This window comes from Neomonachus schauinslandi, chromosome 10 (genome assembly GCF_002201575.2).
Source record: "Neomonachus schauinslandi chromosome 10, ASM220157v2, whole genome shotgun sequence".
NCBI classification, from domain to species: Eukaryota; Metazoa; Chordata; class Mammalia; order Carnivora; family Phocidae; genus Neomonachus; species Neomonachus schauinslandi.
This window is the reverse complement of record NC_058412.1, coordinates 104,344,769-104,362,398: the sequence shown is the minus strand read 5'-3', so window position 1 is coordinate 104,362,398 and position 17,630 is coordinate 104,344,769. Positions and strand designations below refer to the sequence as shown.

Sequence of the window (17,630 nt, the reverse complement as noted above, 5' to 3'; positions counted from 1 at the left end):
GAAGAGAGGGAAGGAGAGAGAGAGAGAGAGAAAGAAAGAAAGAAAAAAGAAAGAAAGAGAAAAAAAGAAAGAAAAAGAAAAGAAAGACAAAAAAATCCCTTAGGCATACAAATTGAACTAATTTGCCCTTCCTGGTAGCCTAGCTAAAAACATGTGTCTAATGACTGGAGAGTATTTAAGCTAATGCAAGTGTGATTTACATCTTTCAGGAATGGACAAATGAGGTTTTCAGTTTGGCAACAAACCTGCTGGCCCAAAACATGTCAAGAGACGCATTTCTGGAAAAAGCGTAAGTAGCTCTAATTTTATTACTAAGGGTGTTGCTTCTTCTGAGTCAGTTTCCTTTCTCCTTTGTGAGTCTTTTGTTTATGCTGCACCGGCTTCGCACAGTGATAAACATAAACTTCCCTTTGGGATTTGTTAGAGAACTGATACCTCCACTGTTTGGAATTGGAAAACTTCCAAGACAGATCGCTCTTTTCCTCCGAGCTGCACATCCGTGTTAGGCTGAGCTCCTCTGAATGTCAGTGTCTTTGACACACTATAAGGAGACATGTCCAAATCCCGGCAGCTGTGCTCAGAACCAAAAATTATTAATTTCAGAGAGCCCTTTGCTTCTACATAGGCCTGTGTCATATCAATTATTAATCTGACAAAGGGAAAGAAGAACATACGGTACTCATTTCTCTCCAGTCTTAGATCTCTGATAGATGCTATAATAACTTCCCTGCCTGCCTAAATCAATAGGCTGATGTCCTGATTCCTGCCCTTCGACCATCACAGAAAGTGTTAGGAAGAAAAGAGAAAAAGATGTGGAGGGAGGCACAGAGTGAAAACGAGAAGGACTGAGAAGCAAAACAGGATTACCCAATCACTCTGGAATTACACAGTCTTTCTAAAAATAATTTGACCAAGGAAAATAATGATTTTTGCCAGACGAGAAGCAAGGAGAGCTGGCTGCATTCACTTTGGAAGCTATGGATGGCCAGGAGGTTGGGAAGCCTTGAAATCAAAACCACAAGTTGAAACATTACTAGTCCTCTATTTTATTACCTTTCTCTTTTTCCTCTTCTTCTGTAAGACATACCCATCATTCGAGACCTAAGACTCCAGCCTACATTTCTTTATTACTCTTCTGCGAATTCCTTTTACTGTTAGTATTCCATAGGTCTTCACTTAAATGTTTTTTTTCATGTGATCATCTCCTCTTAATTTGTCACCTTGAAGACCCTTCTAATGCCTCCCCCTACCCCCTTCCTTTCTTCTTTCTTTTTACTGACTGATCTCTCCATCCTTCAACTAACAGACATTTCTAGAACATCTATTGTGCCAGGTGATATTAGTGGAAGGGGACACGGAAATAAAGAAGACGTCTTATCTGGAACGTTGCATGTTATAGCCAGTAAACCTCTCTTTGGCTAATCATTATCGATTGCAAATGTCCCTTTCCAACAAGTGTCTCCCTACGAATAGCTGCTATGGACATTCTAGAACATGCCTTTTGATGAATCCATTATAAGCCTTTCTGCTACCTCTACATCTAGATGGGGGATTGATGGGTCATATGCAGTTTCCTAAAGTGGTAATCCCAATCCACACACCTATCAGCAGCGTTTGAAATTTCTGTTGCTCTGTCTCTCTTTCCACATGTCCAAAAGCAGTCGAAGAGAGAAATGCAGTAGTTATATTGACACAATCAAATACTTTGCAGTGAGAGTGAATGATCCACAGCTATAAGCAAAAAATGAGGATGGATATCAAAAACATAATATGGAATGAAAGAAGCCAGACACAAAAGGATGTGATTCCATTTATATAAAGTGCAAAACCGGCCAAAAAGAAATGTAGGTTGTTTGAAGTCAGAATAATGGTTCCCTTTGTGGGCCTGGCTCTGGAAAGGAGCATGAGAGGGGCTTTTGGGATGCTGCTAAAGGGAGAAGGTTCTATTTCTTGATTCGAGCGCCGACTGCAGAGGCCTGGACAGTTTGTTGAGATTCAGCAACCGGTGCATATGCATGAACACTTTTCTATATATTTTATTCTTTAATAGACAGCTTTTTAAAGATTAAACACTTTCTTTTCTGTTTCTCCAACAGCTATACTAAGCTTAAGCTGCAAGTCACTCCAGAAGGGCGCATTCCTCTCAAAAAGTAAGCTACGGGAGCATTTCCCAGTCAGTGTTCATGTTCTTTTCTCAAAGATTTGACTCTGTGCCATGGCTCTGTTTTGTTTCTCCACTGGCCCAAGTGGGAGCCTGAGAACGCATGGTAACCCCGTTCTCCCTCACGCCCCATGTTCACATCAATGCAGCTGGTTTCCTCATAGAGATTTTACCGTGGCATCATTTTCAAGAAACAACAAAGCAGGAAGAGGGGGGAAGGGGTGGGGGAAACTTACTGTTAAACCCAAAAGGCCTTTAAGATTCAGATCTGTTCTAGGAATGGCAATTGGGCGACTTCAGTGTCTCTTTCTACCAAGATGATGCTAGCCTTGAAGGAGGGGCTGCAAACTCAAATGTCAAAAGAAACCGGTCAGGGAATTTAGGGGATGAAGCAAGCCAGGAGCCCGAAGAACTGGAGTGAAACCCCATCTGGAGGAGACAATGACAATTCAACTCTACCATAATCCTTGTGGAACTGGTGGGCTCTGGACGCTAGATTTTGTCATGTTTTGATAGAACCCATAAATTCAAATTCTTATATTCAATTCTATTTTTAATATAATACTTAAACTCTATTTGTCAATAAATTGACGACTTTTTTATTGAAGTATAGCTGATACACATAAATTTTCTTTTTTAGAATGCATCCTTAATCTTTACCCTTTGACCTACTAGCTACTTGTAGGCTCCTGTTCATTGCAATGTTAAATTATTATTAATAATAGTAGTAATTACTTGTTTCTTTATAATGTCAATAATGTAAACCTTTAGAGCAATAGGTAGCAGCAAGGAGACCAAGTTATCAAGGATGTATTTTAGTGCTTACTCTTAGAGGCTATTTAGGACAATGTTTTTTAATTGGGTCATCACCTTTGCCTCAAGATGTTGATTTTATATTAAACATCTTCATTTTAAAAAGCACATACATAGATCTTTTAGAACCTATATGCAGATGCATGGAACAGTGGATATCTTGAATGACAAAAGGGTTTGATTCAATGGGATACTGTCGGTTGGTATCATCTATAAACCTATGATCCATAACTCACTGTTGTGATTTCACTTCACAGCATATACCGCTTGTTCTCAGCAGACCGGAAGCGAGTCGAAACTGCTTTAGAGGCTTGTAGTCTTCCATCTTCAAGGGTGAGCATGTTGCTTTTCTAAAATTAGCACTACTAAATAGCTGTGAATAATTATACTGAAATATAACTTGCCCCCATATTACCCAAACACTTTTTTAAATTAAGAAGACCATAGGACTCACTTGTTAATATTTACAATGTATGGGGCCACCATAATTATATTTTCTTTCATTCCCATAAACCCAATATGTTGATCTAGAAAGACCCTTGTTCTTTGTAAATAATGATTTTTAAGAACCATCTAATATAAAAAAGTATTGACCAAAATGTATTATTATTAAGAATTTAAACTTCTCCTTAATAACAAATCCTTTGTTGATGTCCCTGGAGATGTTAGCTAATAATTATGGATTATGGTTAGGAAGATATTTGAAATATCCATTTCATCGCATTCCATCCTTTTTAAATGTCTAGTTTTAAGAGGTATAAGTTAATACACAATTAACATGGTAACGCATGTTTAGACATAACTATGTTGACATACTCTGCAGGGCTGTGCTCACAAAGTTTTTGCTGGGAGGAGTGCAGGCTCAGTTTGGAGACCCCCTACTTTGCTCATATTGTGGTAAAGTGGATGAGAGGAAAACCACATATCATGCTTTTTTTAGGCCCAACACATTGGAGGCACCCATGTATGTTGCCCACACAAATTAATTTGCCTTCATTTCAATGCATTTCTATATAACTGGCTCTAAAATTATTTGTTACTGTCGTTTCTAGGAGATCGGAGTCTGTTGTATAAAACATTTTTCTCAGGCTATATGCAGAACTCGTCTCTCCATTGCAAATTATTTTTATCCTAGTATCTAAGCAACAAGTAAGCTCTTTCCCAAGGATAACACTTATACTATAGGGAGAAACATTGAGCCTCTTGGAACACTCTGGCAATGTTCAAGTTGCATTGAATGAAGTTAAGAAGCCATTGCTAAACTTATCATTAGTTTATGAAAAAGTATTGAGTGCTATTACTAAATTTGTCAGCCCATTTTTGTTGTGAATACTTTTCAGAAAAGTGAAGTTTATTAAGGACTTTGGTAGGTAACGGAAAGAAATGAAAGAGTTCTCCCCCACTCTGAGTTTCCTGTTATAGGTAGAAAAGGCTGGTGATGCTGCCAACACTGGACAGAGCCACAGAGAGGCTCCCCCAAACAATTTAACCTTCACTTTCATAAGCAAAATAAAATGACCAAACTTATTATTGCTCTTTCTTAGATGCTCTGGGGTAGGATAGATATGCCAGTTAAGGTCCCATTGTTTGCTCAACAAATATTTCTTGAGCTCTTACTACCTGCCCTCAGGCACTGAGAATGGGGTAGTGAACAAAATACAGTCCCAAGATTCAAGGACCACAGAGCTTCTGCGGGCTCTCCTCAAACATTGGACCAACACAAGTGTAAATGGGGGGCGGGGTGGGGAGTGGTGCCATGAGCAAAAGGAGTAGAGTGCTGCCATTGCGAATAAGAGAGGATCATTCCAGAAAAAGAAAACAATGTGTGCAAAGCCCTGAGGCTGGAAAGAATTTACTGGTCTGAGTAACAAAAAAGACCTCTGCATTTAAGCATAAAAAGAAAGCTTGAGAGATGAATTTAGAAAGACATGAAAAGAATATTTTTCCTCTGCAATTCCTCCTGATTTTACCTTTACTGGATAACATCTTATGACTATAATGACCAAAAATTTTAACCTATTATAAATCTAGCTAAGGGAAAGAAAGAATAGAAAATGAAGCTGACTAGAAAATCAAATCCATCAACCAATTCTCTGTAAATGGCAATTTTCTAAACAATTGGATTCTGACAATTCAGTCAATAAATATAAATTGAGTTTTTACAATCCACTATGTCTATTAGAGGTTCATGCTTTCAGACCAATATCAACTGGAGACATTCTTAAAAGAAAATAAGATTCAAATAACAGGAGTTATGTTTAAATTGAAAAAAAATTATCTTTAGTAATTTAGATGTTATGATAATTTTCTGAAAACAAATTGGAGATTTTTAAAAGAACAGAATCAACCTCCATCATGAAGTCTTGAAAGATCATTATTCATAGTAAAGTATACTTTACTTGGAGGACTGACGATTTGTAGAATTAGGATGCTTTCTAAAGATCTAAAAACCAAAGAATTTCAGGGCTAGGAAGTAAATGTTTCCCTAAACTGCCTGTATTTTAAATCCGTGTTGTAATTTCAAATCTATAGAACAGAGGTTCTAGAAAGTATCCACTAATTAGGAAAAAGATTCTGAATACACTGACAAGAGGTGTTTTAAACACTACGCAGAAGAAAAGGTTACATAAATGGTAGATAGCGCTGTATATCTGGGAGCCTCATTTCATAGCCAGTGGTCGTTCAGACTAGATTGAATTGTGTTCTGTAAATAGATACATTACCAGAAACACAGTGGATATCCTGTTGAGATTTTTTAAACATTATCTTTGTGCACATTGTTAGGGATAATTAATGCACTTGAAGTTGTATCCTGGCCAACACGATCTGCTGGAATAACACATTCCTTTAGAGGGTACTCCTTTAGAGATTACAGTTGCTTGCCAAAGTTACCTTAATTGTTAAAAAGTAGCACTGTATCTAAAAAGAGAGAAAAAGCAATTACTGTCCTTCTATTAATAATCCAAACATATTTTCCAGGGAGACCTTCGGAGACCTTTCCATATTCAGAAAATTACCATTTTACCCACAAATTTTCTGAGAACTGAAAGTAGTTTACTTGTACCAAATTGCCTTTGATTTCAGGCTTATTAACTTGAAAATAGCTCAGTGATATTTGGAGTTGTGTTATAGTATTACATAGCACTGGCACTTTAATGAACAAGCTAGGAATGAATCCATGGACAGTTGACCCCAGAACAACACAGATTTTTAAATCGCACAGGTCCACTTATATGTGGATTTTTTCAGCAAATACAGTACAGTACTGTAAATGTATTTTCTCTTCCTTATGATTTTCTTAATAACATTTTCTTTTCTCTAGGCTATGTTATTCTAAGAATACCATATAGAATATATATAATATACAAAATCTGTGTTAATCGACTACTGATGTTATCAGTAAGGCTCCCAATCAACAGTAGGCTATTAGTAAAGTTTTTGAGGAATCAAAAGTTATACATAGATTTTTGACTGTGTGGCAGAGGGTCGGTACCCCCAAACCTCTGCATTGTTCAAGGGTCAGGTGTATTTGCTTTAAATAATAAGGTTTATTATAGTTATGAACTTATATTTAATACCAAGGAAAACAGTGATTATTTTGGATTTAAAGAATACCATAGGGGCGCCTGGGTGGCTCAGTCGTTAAGCGTCTGTCTTCGGCTCAGATCATGGTCCCGGGGTCCTGGGATCGAGCCCCGCGTCGGGCTCCCTGCTCAGCGGGAAGTCCACTTCTCCCTCTCCCTCTTCCCCTGCATGTGTTCTCTCTCTCAAATAAATAAACAAAATCTTAAAAAAAAAAAAAAGAATACCATAGAGGGCACCTGGATGGCTCAGTTGGTTAAGTACCCAACTCTTGGTTTCTGCTCAGGTCATGATTTCAGGGTCGTGAGATCAAGCCCTCCATCGGGCCCTGCGATCAGCACAGAGTCTGCTTGAGATTCTCTCTCTCTCCCTCTCTGTCTCTCTCCCTGCTTATGCTCTCTCTCTCTCAAATACATAAATAAATAAATAAAATATTTTTTAAAAAGAGTACCACAAATTTTACTGAGGAATACAATAAATAAAATGTAAAAAAAACTTCTCCCAGGATGACTATAATATATTGCCTTTCTCCTATGCCATACACCCAGAATATAAATCAGAAATACAATCATTTATGTAACTGTGACTCCTAAAATCACTAATATCAAAATTCTATCTTTAAACCACACTAAGAATTTGGTGTATTATGAGTAATTTACTTGTAATTATTTCACGTACTCTATGGCCAACTCAATTTTTTTTTTTTAGATTTTTTTTTTATTTATTTATTTGTGAGAGAGAATGAGAGACAGAGAGCACGAGAGGGAGGAGGGTCAGAGGGAGAAACAGACTCCCCGCCGAGCAGGGAGCCCAATGCGGGACTCGATCCTGGGACTCCAGGATAATGACCTGAGCCGAAGGCAGTCGCTTAACCGACTGAGCCACCCAGGCGCCCCTGGCCAACTCAATTTTGCCTTACAGATTTAGAACAAAAATACTGAGAATAAGTTGATGTGAACATTTAGTTTGTTGGATTATGTGTGAGTAATGGAATCAAACAACCTAGACTCAAAGCCATAGCAGCTCCATACACAAACACTTGGGACCTTAGACAAGTTTTATAAGCTGCCATGTCCCTAGTGTTTGCATCTGAAAAGGGTCACAACCACATAAAGTTGACAAGGGATCAAATGAAAACATGTGAGTAAAGCTCCGCATATCTGGCACACAGTAAGTGCTCAGTAAATCTTAATTATTTTCCTCTGAGTATTTTTCATTTGCATATATGTGGGGTTTTTTTCTCTTTCTTATTTTTAATTTAGCATGTGGATATGTCATAACTAGGTCTATGGAATCTGGAAATGCAAATGCCATCGGTACAACCATCAAATTTTAAAAGAATCTTTTCCCTTTTGGGATTCTTTGTATCCAAGCATGGAATTGAAGTAACTTCATTTTTAAAGTTTGCCAATACTTTGCAGTTTCTGGAATAAATGGGCCCAATTCAGACTATAATACCCTTCTTAATTGTCCCTACAAAAATTTCTGATAACAATAGCAACAAATAATCACCGATGATCTGTTTTGTATTGGAAGCATGATGTGGTAAACCAAGTCTTAGACTATAAGACAAAAAACCTTAGGTCAGGTCCCATGTCCTGGGTTCACCAGCAGACGTTGATTGGGTAACTATTATATGCCTGGCAGCATGTTTGTGACACAAAGGAATTAAAGAAGAGATAGTCACTTCACTCAAAAACTCATAGTCTAGTAGAAAATCAGAAATATAAAAAATATGGGGGGAACTGTGTGATAGATGTTATAATAAAAGTATATAAATGCCGATTCTGAGCACAAAAGAAGACTGTTCCATCTTTAGCTAGTGTGGTCAGAAAGGATTACAGAAGAGTATTTGAACATTGAGTATGATCTTTAGAGTGTTGGATTGGGGGTTTCCTCCTGCTCAGATAGGATACAATGAATCTGTTCCATCCACTTCACCAAATCATGAGATCCAGGAAATGAAAATATTTAAATGAGATTTGTGAATTTCAGCCTTGTTTAAGATGTAAGGAATTAGGACTTGTCAATAGATTTTCCACAAATACCTCCCCTATACCCTTTAAGTTCAGCTTTCAACGATGCTCATTTTAACTCATGTCTCCAAAAATATTTCTTCTCCTATTTTCCTACACTGACCCCAAAGGCTCATCAGTCAAGTTGGGCAAAGAAAAATGAGACAAAGAAAATCAGCTGTATTGAAGTGGTTTCTTTTCTATGTGCTAACATCTAACTGGCAATGAAAATAATATTGTGTTTATTTAGATTATCTCATTAATTTTTCCTCTTTAATAAGAAGTCCTAATTCACAGCTGGTAAATAACCAACAGAGTTTTAGGAAAGCATACTGTTCTATGAAATTATGGATATGGAATCTTATATAAATGACTTCAGTTGAATCTGATATCCTATGGGAATTCTCTCCTATCAACTTCCACCTTTCTCATAAATTACATTTATTTATTTCATAAATATTTATTGTGGACTTACTGTATGTTACACACTGGAGATCTAGAAGTTAACAAGCAACACACAGGTCCTAGCTTGTGTAGTTCTGCGTGTTAGCAAGAAACAGAACCATACAACTGGGAGCACAATACAATTAGAGTGTTGAAATACCACACCAGTAAAATGTAACAGTAGCCCAGAATGGAAGACAAAACCCAGTTCAGGAAGAAGAGGTTTTAAACTAACACAAGAAGAGAGAAAAAAATAAAAGCTCAGTAAGACCCATGTATAACGATCCTACATTGGACCACTGCTAGGTAATGGACCTTGCTATGTATAGTGCTACACGTGTTGTTTGGTTATCTCAAAATTCTGTTTTGCAAAATAGACTTTATTCCTGCTCTATAAATGGATTTAGTAAAGGAAATATTATTTTATTCATTCATTCCACAAATATGAGACTCCTGCTGTTTGCCAAGTGGTGAGTTAATTTCTCTTATCTGTTAGCAGGCAGGATACAATTTCAGAGAACAATTTTAGGTATTTCTATAAAAGTACCTTTCAAAACATATGCATATGGTAAAAGGAAGGGTTTTTTGTTTGTTTGTTTAAGGGCTTGAAAATAAAAATAATTATATAAACACATACCTGAAATAGGAAAACAGCATGAAGAATGTCTTTCCTGTTAACAAAGGCTTGAATACATGCTTCCGGTTTCCATGGCAGCCCGACTAAACAGAAAAATAAGTCACAGAAATGACTTTTTATATCAATGACTTGCTTCCCAAACAGTAAGACGAAGAGGAATCAGTGAGAAATAATGACTAGTGCTGTCCTACTTACAAAAACTGTTCTACAATTTATCAGATTACTTAACCCACAAGGAACATTGTTTGGGGAAAAAAAAAAAGGATACAAAATTTGAATTTATGTTTTCATTTTGAAATGTCTATTTCCAGGTCCTTTGCTCTTTTAAAAAAATCATTCAAACATCTGCTAAATAGCACATAAATAATGTGAAAATTCTTCATGCCACTGTACACTGAAAAATGGTTAAAATGGTCAATTTTATGGTATGTGTATTTTATAACGACTGTTTAAAAAGATTAAAACTAAAAAAGAAAAAAACAACCTAAAAGAAATCTGCTATACAGACCCTGGTTTTGCTAGGTCTAACTTACTTAGTAAATATACTTTAAAAACCGCTTTAACATCCCTTTAGACGCAGAAAACTCTTAAGCTTAAATGATAATGAAAAAGCAACAGAAAGTATGGCTTTTGATTCCTCAAAGCCAGTGTCCAAATGAACTCTACAGCTGGCCTCATAGCTGTTTTCTGAATGTTTACCCTGACCTCCTGGAGAAAGAGGAAGGGAGAGAGAGACATGAAAAGGAGCAGAGGTAAGCTAGGGAAAGAAAAAGACATTTCACTGACCCTGTTGCTTTATTTCCCAGAACGATTCAATACCTCAAGAAGATTTCACTCCAGAAGTGTACAGAGTTTTCCTGAACAACCTTTGCCCTCGACCTGAAATTGATAACATCTTTTCCGAATTGTAAGAGAACAACACAGCATTTTAACCCACTCTTTTTCAGCCTGCAGGGGTGCTCGGGGTGGCTCTGGCAGGATTTTGAGCAATAGAGGGAGACAGAACTCTTTGGGCACTGTGAATGACAACAATGCTTCTGTGTCATTTGTTGGAGACAATCAACATTCCTACCCGTGAGGTTCAACCACTGCTTTTAATGAGTGGATGTTTGCTATGATTTGTTGCTGGGTGTTGGTGTTTTAGTATCCCCGGGGGGCTCTGTGTGGTTTGAAGATTATGGCTAGAGTAGAGCATCTTGGGTCCATGGAGGTAGATTCATGCATGATGCAGGAAGAACTCTGACCAGGGGACCAGTCAGGTTATGTCTCGGACACGCATTAGTGAAATGAAAACTCTGGATTGCTAAGAACCCTCCCAGCTGAAAGTCATTTGCTTTTATTTTAGAAAATATATAGACATTCCTTTGGAAAAAAAAAAAAAAAGAATGAGAAAAAGAAAAGAAACAAACCAAAACACCAGGGCAAATGCAGGGCAGTAGCAATTCACCTTTCCTAGTTCACTGAAATCTACATGATGACAGAAAGTCAATCCAAAATATATCAACAAAATAAGGATTTTTTATGTGGAAGACAGGCCAACAGTGCTAAGAATGACACTGGATATACCCACTTTGTGATGCTCATTGCTATCGACAATGTATTGAGCATCAGCAGTAATTGTACCATTGAACTTGTTTTTGGGTTGTCAGGCTTGAAACGGGAAGCTTGGATCATGCTATGTTGAAGACTTACAGATTTTTGCTGAAGCATAACTTTAATGAAAAGAAAAATGTACCCAGGTTGTTTACTTTTTTTTTGGTAATGAGTAATAAATACATCTCTAAATGATTAAGTGGGATATGGGAATTTGATGACTAAACCAGAAGGTTAGTGTCATAATCAAAAACAACCTATACGTCTATGTTCAATTGAGAGTGGTGCATCTTTACACACAAGATGCGAAGTTTTCCTACTGTGGATTCTCTTATGCATCTGGTATACTTCAAGGGCATTGGGATTTAGTGGCAGGGATTGCAAAAGATATTTGCATCCCATAGAATGCAGCAACTGTGATGGGGCAACACATGTTTTCAGGATAAGATAGGAATGTCCAGATATCTAGCATGCACTTACCAGGTGTGGCAATATTGTTTCTCTATAGTTAAATGCAAATATATGAATGAGACTTGGTGGACAAATATTCTAATTTCTGGTTTTTAATTGGTTTTAGTGGTGCCAAAAGCAAACCATACCTTACCGTCGATCAGATGATGGACTTTATCAACCTTAAGCAGCGAGATCCCCGGCTAAATGAAATCCTTTACCCACCTTTAAAACAAGAACAAGTCCAAGTATTGATTGAGAAGTATGAACCCAACAGTAGCCTCGCCAAAAAAGGTCAGTCCACTTTGCCCCACACTGTAGGGAAGCTATGGTTTCTAATTGTGAATGGGTCACCCCCTGGTAAGTATCGACATCAAGGATTGTTTAGGTCTGTTTCCCACATTTGTATGCCTGCTTTCCTTTCTGTCTTAAATCACTAGTGGTTCAGTTAGACTTCAGCATGTGATTTTGTTGTTGTTGTTGTTATGTGTATGTATGCATATAACATATTTTTTTAAATGTCTAATCATTTGTTTTCTCTTAAATTTACCCAGTGACTGAATGCATATTTCTCATACAGGAAATTCCCTATCTTAAAGGTTGCCTTTTTGGGGGCACCTGGGTGGCTCAGTCAGTTAAGCGTCCAACTCTTGATTTTGGCTCAGGTCATGATCTCAGGGTTGTGGGATCAAGCCCCATGTTGGGCTCCATGCTGGGTATGGAGCCTGCTTGAGATTCTCTCTCTCTCTCTCAAAAAAAAGGAAGATGTAAAGTTTGCCTTTTTGTCTCTGTTTCTAGAAGTTCTGTAAAATGACCCACAGCTTTTTCTAAATCTCTAAAACCAAAGAGAATATTTAATCCATTAGATCCTTATTTTATTCTAGTTTACACTATTGATGAATTTTTCCACTTGGGAAAATATAAAATTTGGACTTTTATATGTAAAAAAAAAATCAGTGTTTCTAGAAAATATTATTAGTCTAAAAACTAATATCAGAAAGACAGCTCTCAGTTGCCTGGAAGTTATTAGGAAATTTACGTTTTTGATTCTGGAGAAATGAATTGCCAAAATAAGATCATGATGATTTACTTGCTAGAAGTTTTCAATCATACGTGGCATCACATCCCTGAATTGGCTCTTCAGCTTCCTCTTTACTAAAGATCATGTCTCACCTGGAGTGAAATATCTTCATTGAGAAAACTGGTGTCTTATCACTGATGTTATTGTAAATTGCCTAGATATTGCACAGGGAGGAAAATAAAGTGCAACTAACCAATCATTAAGAAAAAATAAATTGTGTGTTAATATGCAGGCAGGTCATAAGTAACAGAAATAGCTCTAGCAAGCTCATCGTCATTTATAAGTATGGTTATCATAAAAGTAGATTAACACATCTTTTAACCCATTGTATTTATTCTGGAACCAGTCGTCTAAATGAAAAAAAAAAAATGAATCTATTAAGTATAAAAGTAAAATATTACCATTAACTTTATCATACATGTTTTTAGTTGGAAATTTACAGATGAAATTTTTTGGATTTTATTCATTTTCATGGTCAAGGGCTTTGCCTTTGTTGTCATCATCATCCTTATTGCTGCCGTGGAGATGAGGTCAGTCAAAGGAAATGGATGACCCAATGGTGTGTGTTGGCATTGTCAGGCCTACCCCCCTGACACCCTTCCGTCCCCAGCGCCACGGAGATGGTATTTCTCCTTAGCGTTATGCAGGGAGTAACTCCTTGCAGATTTTACTGGGGCAACTTGAAATCTGAACTTCACCACAAATAACTAACACAGTGTTATAACAAATCCAACAAGACCTCTAAAAACAGTCCATGACACAAAGGAAACAAATAGCTTTTGTGAAACCAGTGAGGCACTTCAGAGCCTAAACTTTGCCCCTCCCTCCACTTTTCACGCCACACTGTGGACGGTCCATGCCTAAGCCGGAGTATGACACCTCCATCCATCATATTCTGACCACCTGAAGGCAGTAGAGGATACAAAGAGAGAAATTTGTGACACATTATTGTAACACTCTATAACCCTGGCAGAACCCATTTTGATTCTAATGGAAATTAAGATAATATCTCTTAGCATTTGCAAATTTATTTAATGCCATCTTATAGATATACTAGGTATGAATTTCATAATCACAGCAGGCACACAAATTTCAGGTACGTTTAGAATACCAATTTCAGGGGCGCCTGGGTGGGTCAGTCAGTTTAGCGTCTGCTTCAGTTCAGGTCATGATCCCAGAGTCCTGGGGTCAAGTCCCGCATCAGGCTCCCTGCTCAGCGGGGAGTCTGCTTCTCCCTCTGCCTTTCCCTTTGACTTGTGCTCTCTCTCTTGCTCTCTCTCGCTCTCTCGCTCTCTCAAATAAATAAATAGAATCTTTTAAAAAATTAAATAAATAAAATAAAATACCAATTTCATTTATTTTTCTACAACTTAATATGATATTGATGATAAGCCTCCATGTTGGCCCTGATGTGATTTTTTTTAATTCACAGATTTCATTTCTTAACCCAAAAACTCTTGAAAGAAAATGAACTTGAGAGTCATTTTGTTTGCTGCTTTGGGTCTGTTTATGTGAGCAAAGATACTAAAGAAAAGTGTTTTATTGTGTTGACTGTTATTTCATTGTCAAAAGGATAACGATTTTGAAATCTTTCTTTGTAGGACTAAGAACTTGCTGGGTTAAACCTCAATTCGCTAGTAATTATGAGTTTTAATAATTTTTTTATCCAAAGATGAAAATCAGTTTTTGAATTTGGTTTTGCTGTTCACATTTGATGTTTGACTTTAGGATTTTTTCAAAAACTCTCTTTTGTATCTTCTCTAATTATAACTACAAGTAAAATCAAACAAAGTACAATTTAAGAAAGTATTCTTTAATTTCAATATGACAACTGGTATGGATTTGCAAGGAAATTAGCTTTCATTCATTATGTGACTTTCAAAATGTACATTATCATTTTGTAAAGAAGCAAACCAAAATTTTGAGGTCAAATCACTTACCTGAAGTCTCATACCAAGGTGCTCTTTGAGAAAGCAGTTTTTAACTTTCAGCCAACTAGTTAATACATTTTGATTAATAAACACAAAATGAAATAAGTAGGCTATTAGTAGGATATAATAAGTATATTACAGTGTAATATTCTTATATTAATAAATATACTTAGAATAAATAAGATAGAAATCAGTATATTACATAATTTTTTCTGCTACTTTCATTTTGACTAGTTCCTCAAGTGTGCACAAGCATTGGGTTATATTGACCCATGAATTCAATTTCAGTTATCTGAAAAAGACACTTCCATATTGCCTCTGTTATAAAATGCTAAGAATAAGATACATCCATAATGTACATATATAATAATATAACTAAATCCTCTGATATCAAGAAACTTATTTTTTAAAGTAGGTGTTAAACAAACTTTACACAAAGTTGCCATATGCTAATGTTTAGTTTTCATATGCACTTTACATGATTTTTACATAGGAGGTAATCTAAAATTAAATGAAAAATTTTCAATATGGCCAAACGCCTAAATGCTTAAACTGACCATAGGTTAGTCACCTAAACATAGATGTGTGAAATGAAAATCCAGAAGGGATGATAGACTTTGATGCTTTGTGGGCCTGCTGTCATCGGCAGGTTGGCCACATTTCCATGCTGGAATTTCTGTTTCTGAAGCTGTATGTATTGGTTATAAATAATCACAGGGTTTCTGTGCAGTGTAAGGGCCAAATGTGCACGTTTGGGCTCCATAAAGAAAAAGTTTAAATCTTGTTGCAGAAAATACTATTCTCAATGGAGTTTGATTTATTTTTATGATTGAAAAATCACACATTGCAAAATGCTTTGGTCCATCATGTTGTTTGCACTGGAAAAAAATGCATAATGCTAAACCATGTTTAACACAGGAATACACAATGACCCCGGCCTCTTCCAAACCAAAGGGTCCTGAATGTCAGTTTGAAGACTAATGTCTCCCAAACAGAGTTTGTTTGGTTTTTTTAATCACTTACACCTTTGAGAAGGAAGGCAATGAGTAAAATTAGCATGAAAAAGAATAAATTGATGCCTTAGTTAACAGACTACAGATTAGATTGAACTCTTCTATCTGAAAAAGAAGGCCAAAATTCATTCTTAAAAAACCAAACCCAGAGAAGACATTTGAGTCTGATCACATTTTTATTTTTCTGTGAAGAGCAGGTGTTCATGAGGATTTATTAAGCAATTGAATTAATATAGCAGATTATGATATTAGCAGATGTTTCAAGCTATGTTCCTTTTTTTTTTTCATCAGTTCTTCCTCTTAAATTTTTATAAGGTGTGTTGTACAAAAGCTTCCCCACTTTGTTGCAATTAAATCATCAAGATGAAACTGTATCATCTCTTTTAGTATTTGATCAGTACTCAATGAATTAATAAATAGTTGAAATGAACTCAAAATACAATAGCAAATTGTTTTGGTTTTAAGCAAAGCAAATAGAAGTTGAGGTACAGCAAGCATTTTTGCTTCAAATAGACCTACACTAATCATTACATCAGTAGAAAAGCCTATTGCTTTTTCAAGATATATATTTTAAATACTTATACAATTGAACTATATTATACCATTACTGTCAATGGCAAGACACAGAGTGTGCTAGAGACAGCACTGGACTTGAGAGTCTTGCCAACTGTACTATTAGGTGATACTCCTTCAGTAGAAAAAGGACAGAAGCTGAACTCAAACTGAAGCACAGAAAGAAATGTATTGGTGCATATGAGCAAAAAGTCAGGGAGTGTTTTGTGTTGGTCTCAGCTTATCAATAACCAATGTTGTTAGACCGACCCTTGTGGTTCTTATTATGATTGCAAGATGCCCTTCATCAACCACCATGTAACTTGGAAAAAAATAGATGTTTATTACTTATAAGACCTGGAAACTACTCAGCGCACGTGGGGTCACACAGCGAGGTCACTTGTAGAGAGAGAAAGAGAGAGAAAGGGAACACGCTCACAAGCCTGGGTTCTGTTTTGTTTTGTTTTTTTTTTTTAAAGATTTTATTTATTTATTCATGAGAGAGAGAGAGAGAGGCAGAGGCAGAGGGAGAAGCAGGCTCCCCGCGGAACAAGGAGCCCGATGCGGGACTCGATCCCAGGACCCTGGGATCATGACCTGAGCTGAAGGCAGGCGCTTAACCGACTGAGCCACCCAGGCGTCCCTGGGTTCTGTTTTTATAGGGTTTTGAGGGTGCGTGTTTAGGGTTTCATGGAGTCACTCTTTATTGGTGAAACATAAAAACATAAGAGCAGGAAGAGAGAAGACCAGTGGCCCAAATGGCCAGTTATTGAAGTAAACCAAACTTTCTAAATCAAAGGAGTCTCAGTGTGGGGAGGAGGCCTGGCTCCTATCTAGCCATGTGGCTGGCAATGGGTTTATTCAAGATAGTTGTCTCTGAAGTGGATGCCTTTTTGGAATGGATGCTCAGCAATCAGAGCTTAAGTCAGGCACTTGCACTACAAAAAATAAAATTTAAAAACAACAACACTGTCAGGGTTTACACTGCAAGGTATTAATGATTTCAGGCCTGACGATATCCAGGGGCTCAAATGATGTCATCAAGAATTGTCTTTCTTCATCTCCAATCATTTTCTCTGTACCGGGTATAATATACTGGCTTAGACAGACTCTCCTAACGTAACAAGAAAGCCACCAACAGCTCCAATATTGACATTATTTTTGCTCATATTTCCATCAAAAATACCAGAGACCCTGGTATTAAGGATCTGGCTTAAGTCACACAAGGCCACTGCTGAAAGAGGATCATTGTGGCCTGGAGAATAGAAGTAATAAGTGGACAGACTTAGGTCACATGACTCTCTCTAGAGCCAGTGAGGAGACCACTACCTAAACCACGTGGTTTAGACTGACAGTGG

The 17,630-nt window shown here is 37.0% G+C and overlaps 1 protein-coding gene across 1 annotated transcript in view; it reads left to right on the top strand.

Annotated features, from left to right (window-relative positions):
• The window catches only part of PLCB1 (phospholipase C beta 1), a 679,194-nt gene that overhangs the window by 459,683 nt on the left and 201,881 nt on the right, over nt 1-17,630 (top strand). Inside the window, exons 5-9 of the mRNA XM_021688914.1 lie at nt 210-289; nt 2,097-2,150; nt 3,232-3,307; nt 10,459-10,559; nt 11,823-11,989. Coding sequence (XP_021544589.1) covers nt 210-289; nt 2,097-2,150; nt 3,232-3,307; nt 10,459-10,559; nt 11,823-11,989 — 478 coding nt within the window. The remainder of the gene's footprint in view (nt 1-209; nt 290-2,096; nt 2,151-3,231; nt 3,308-10,458; nt 10,560-11,822; nt 11,990-17,630) is intronic.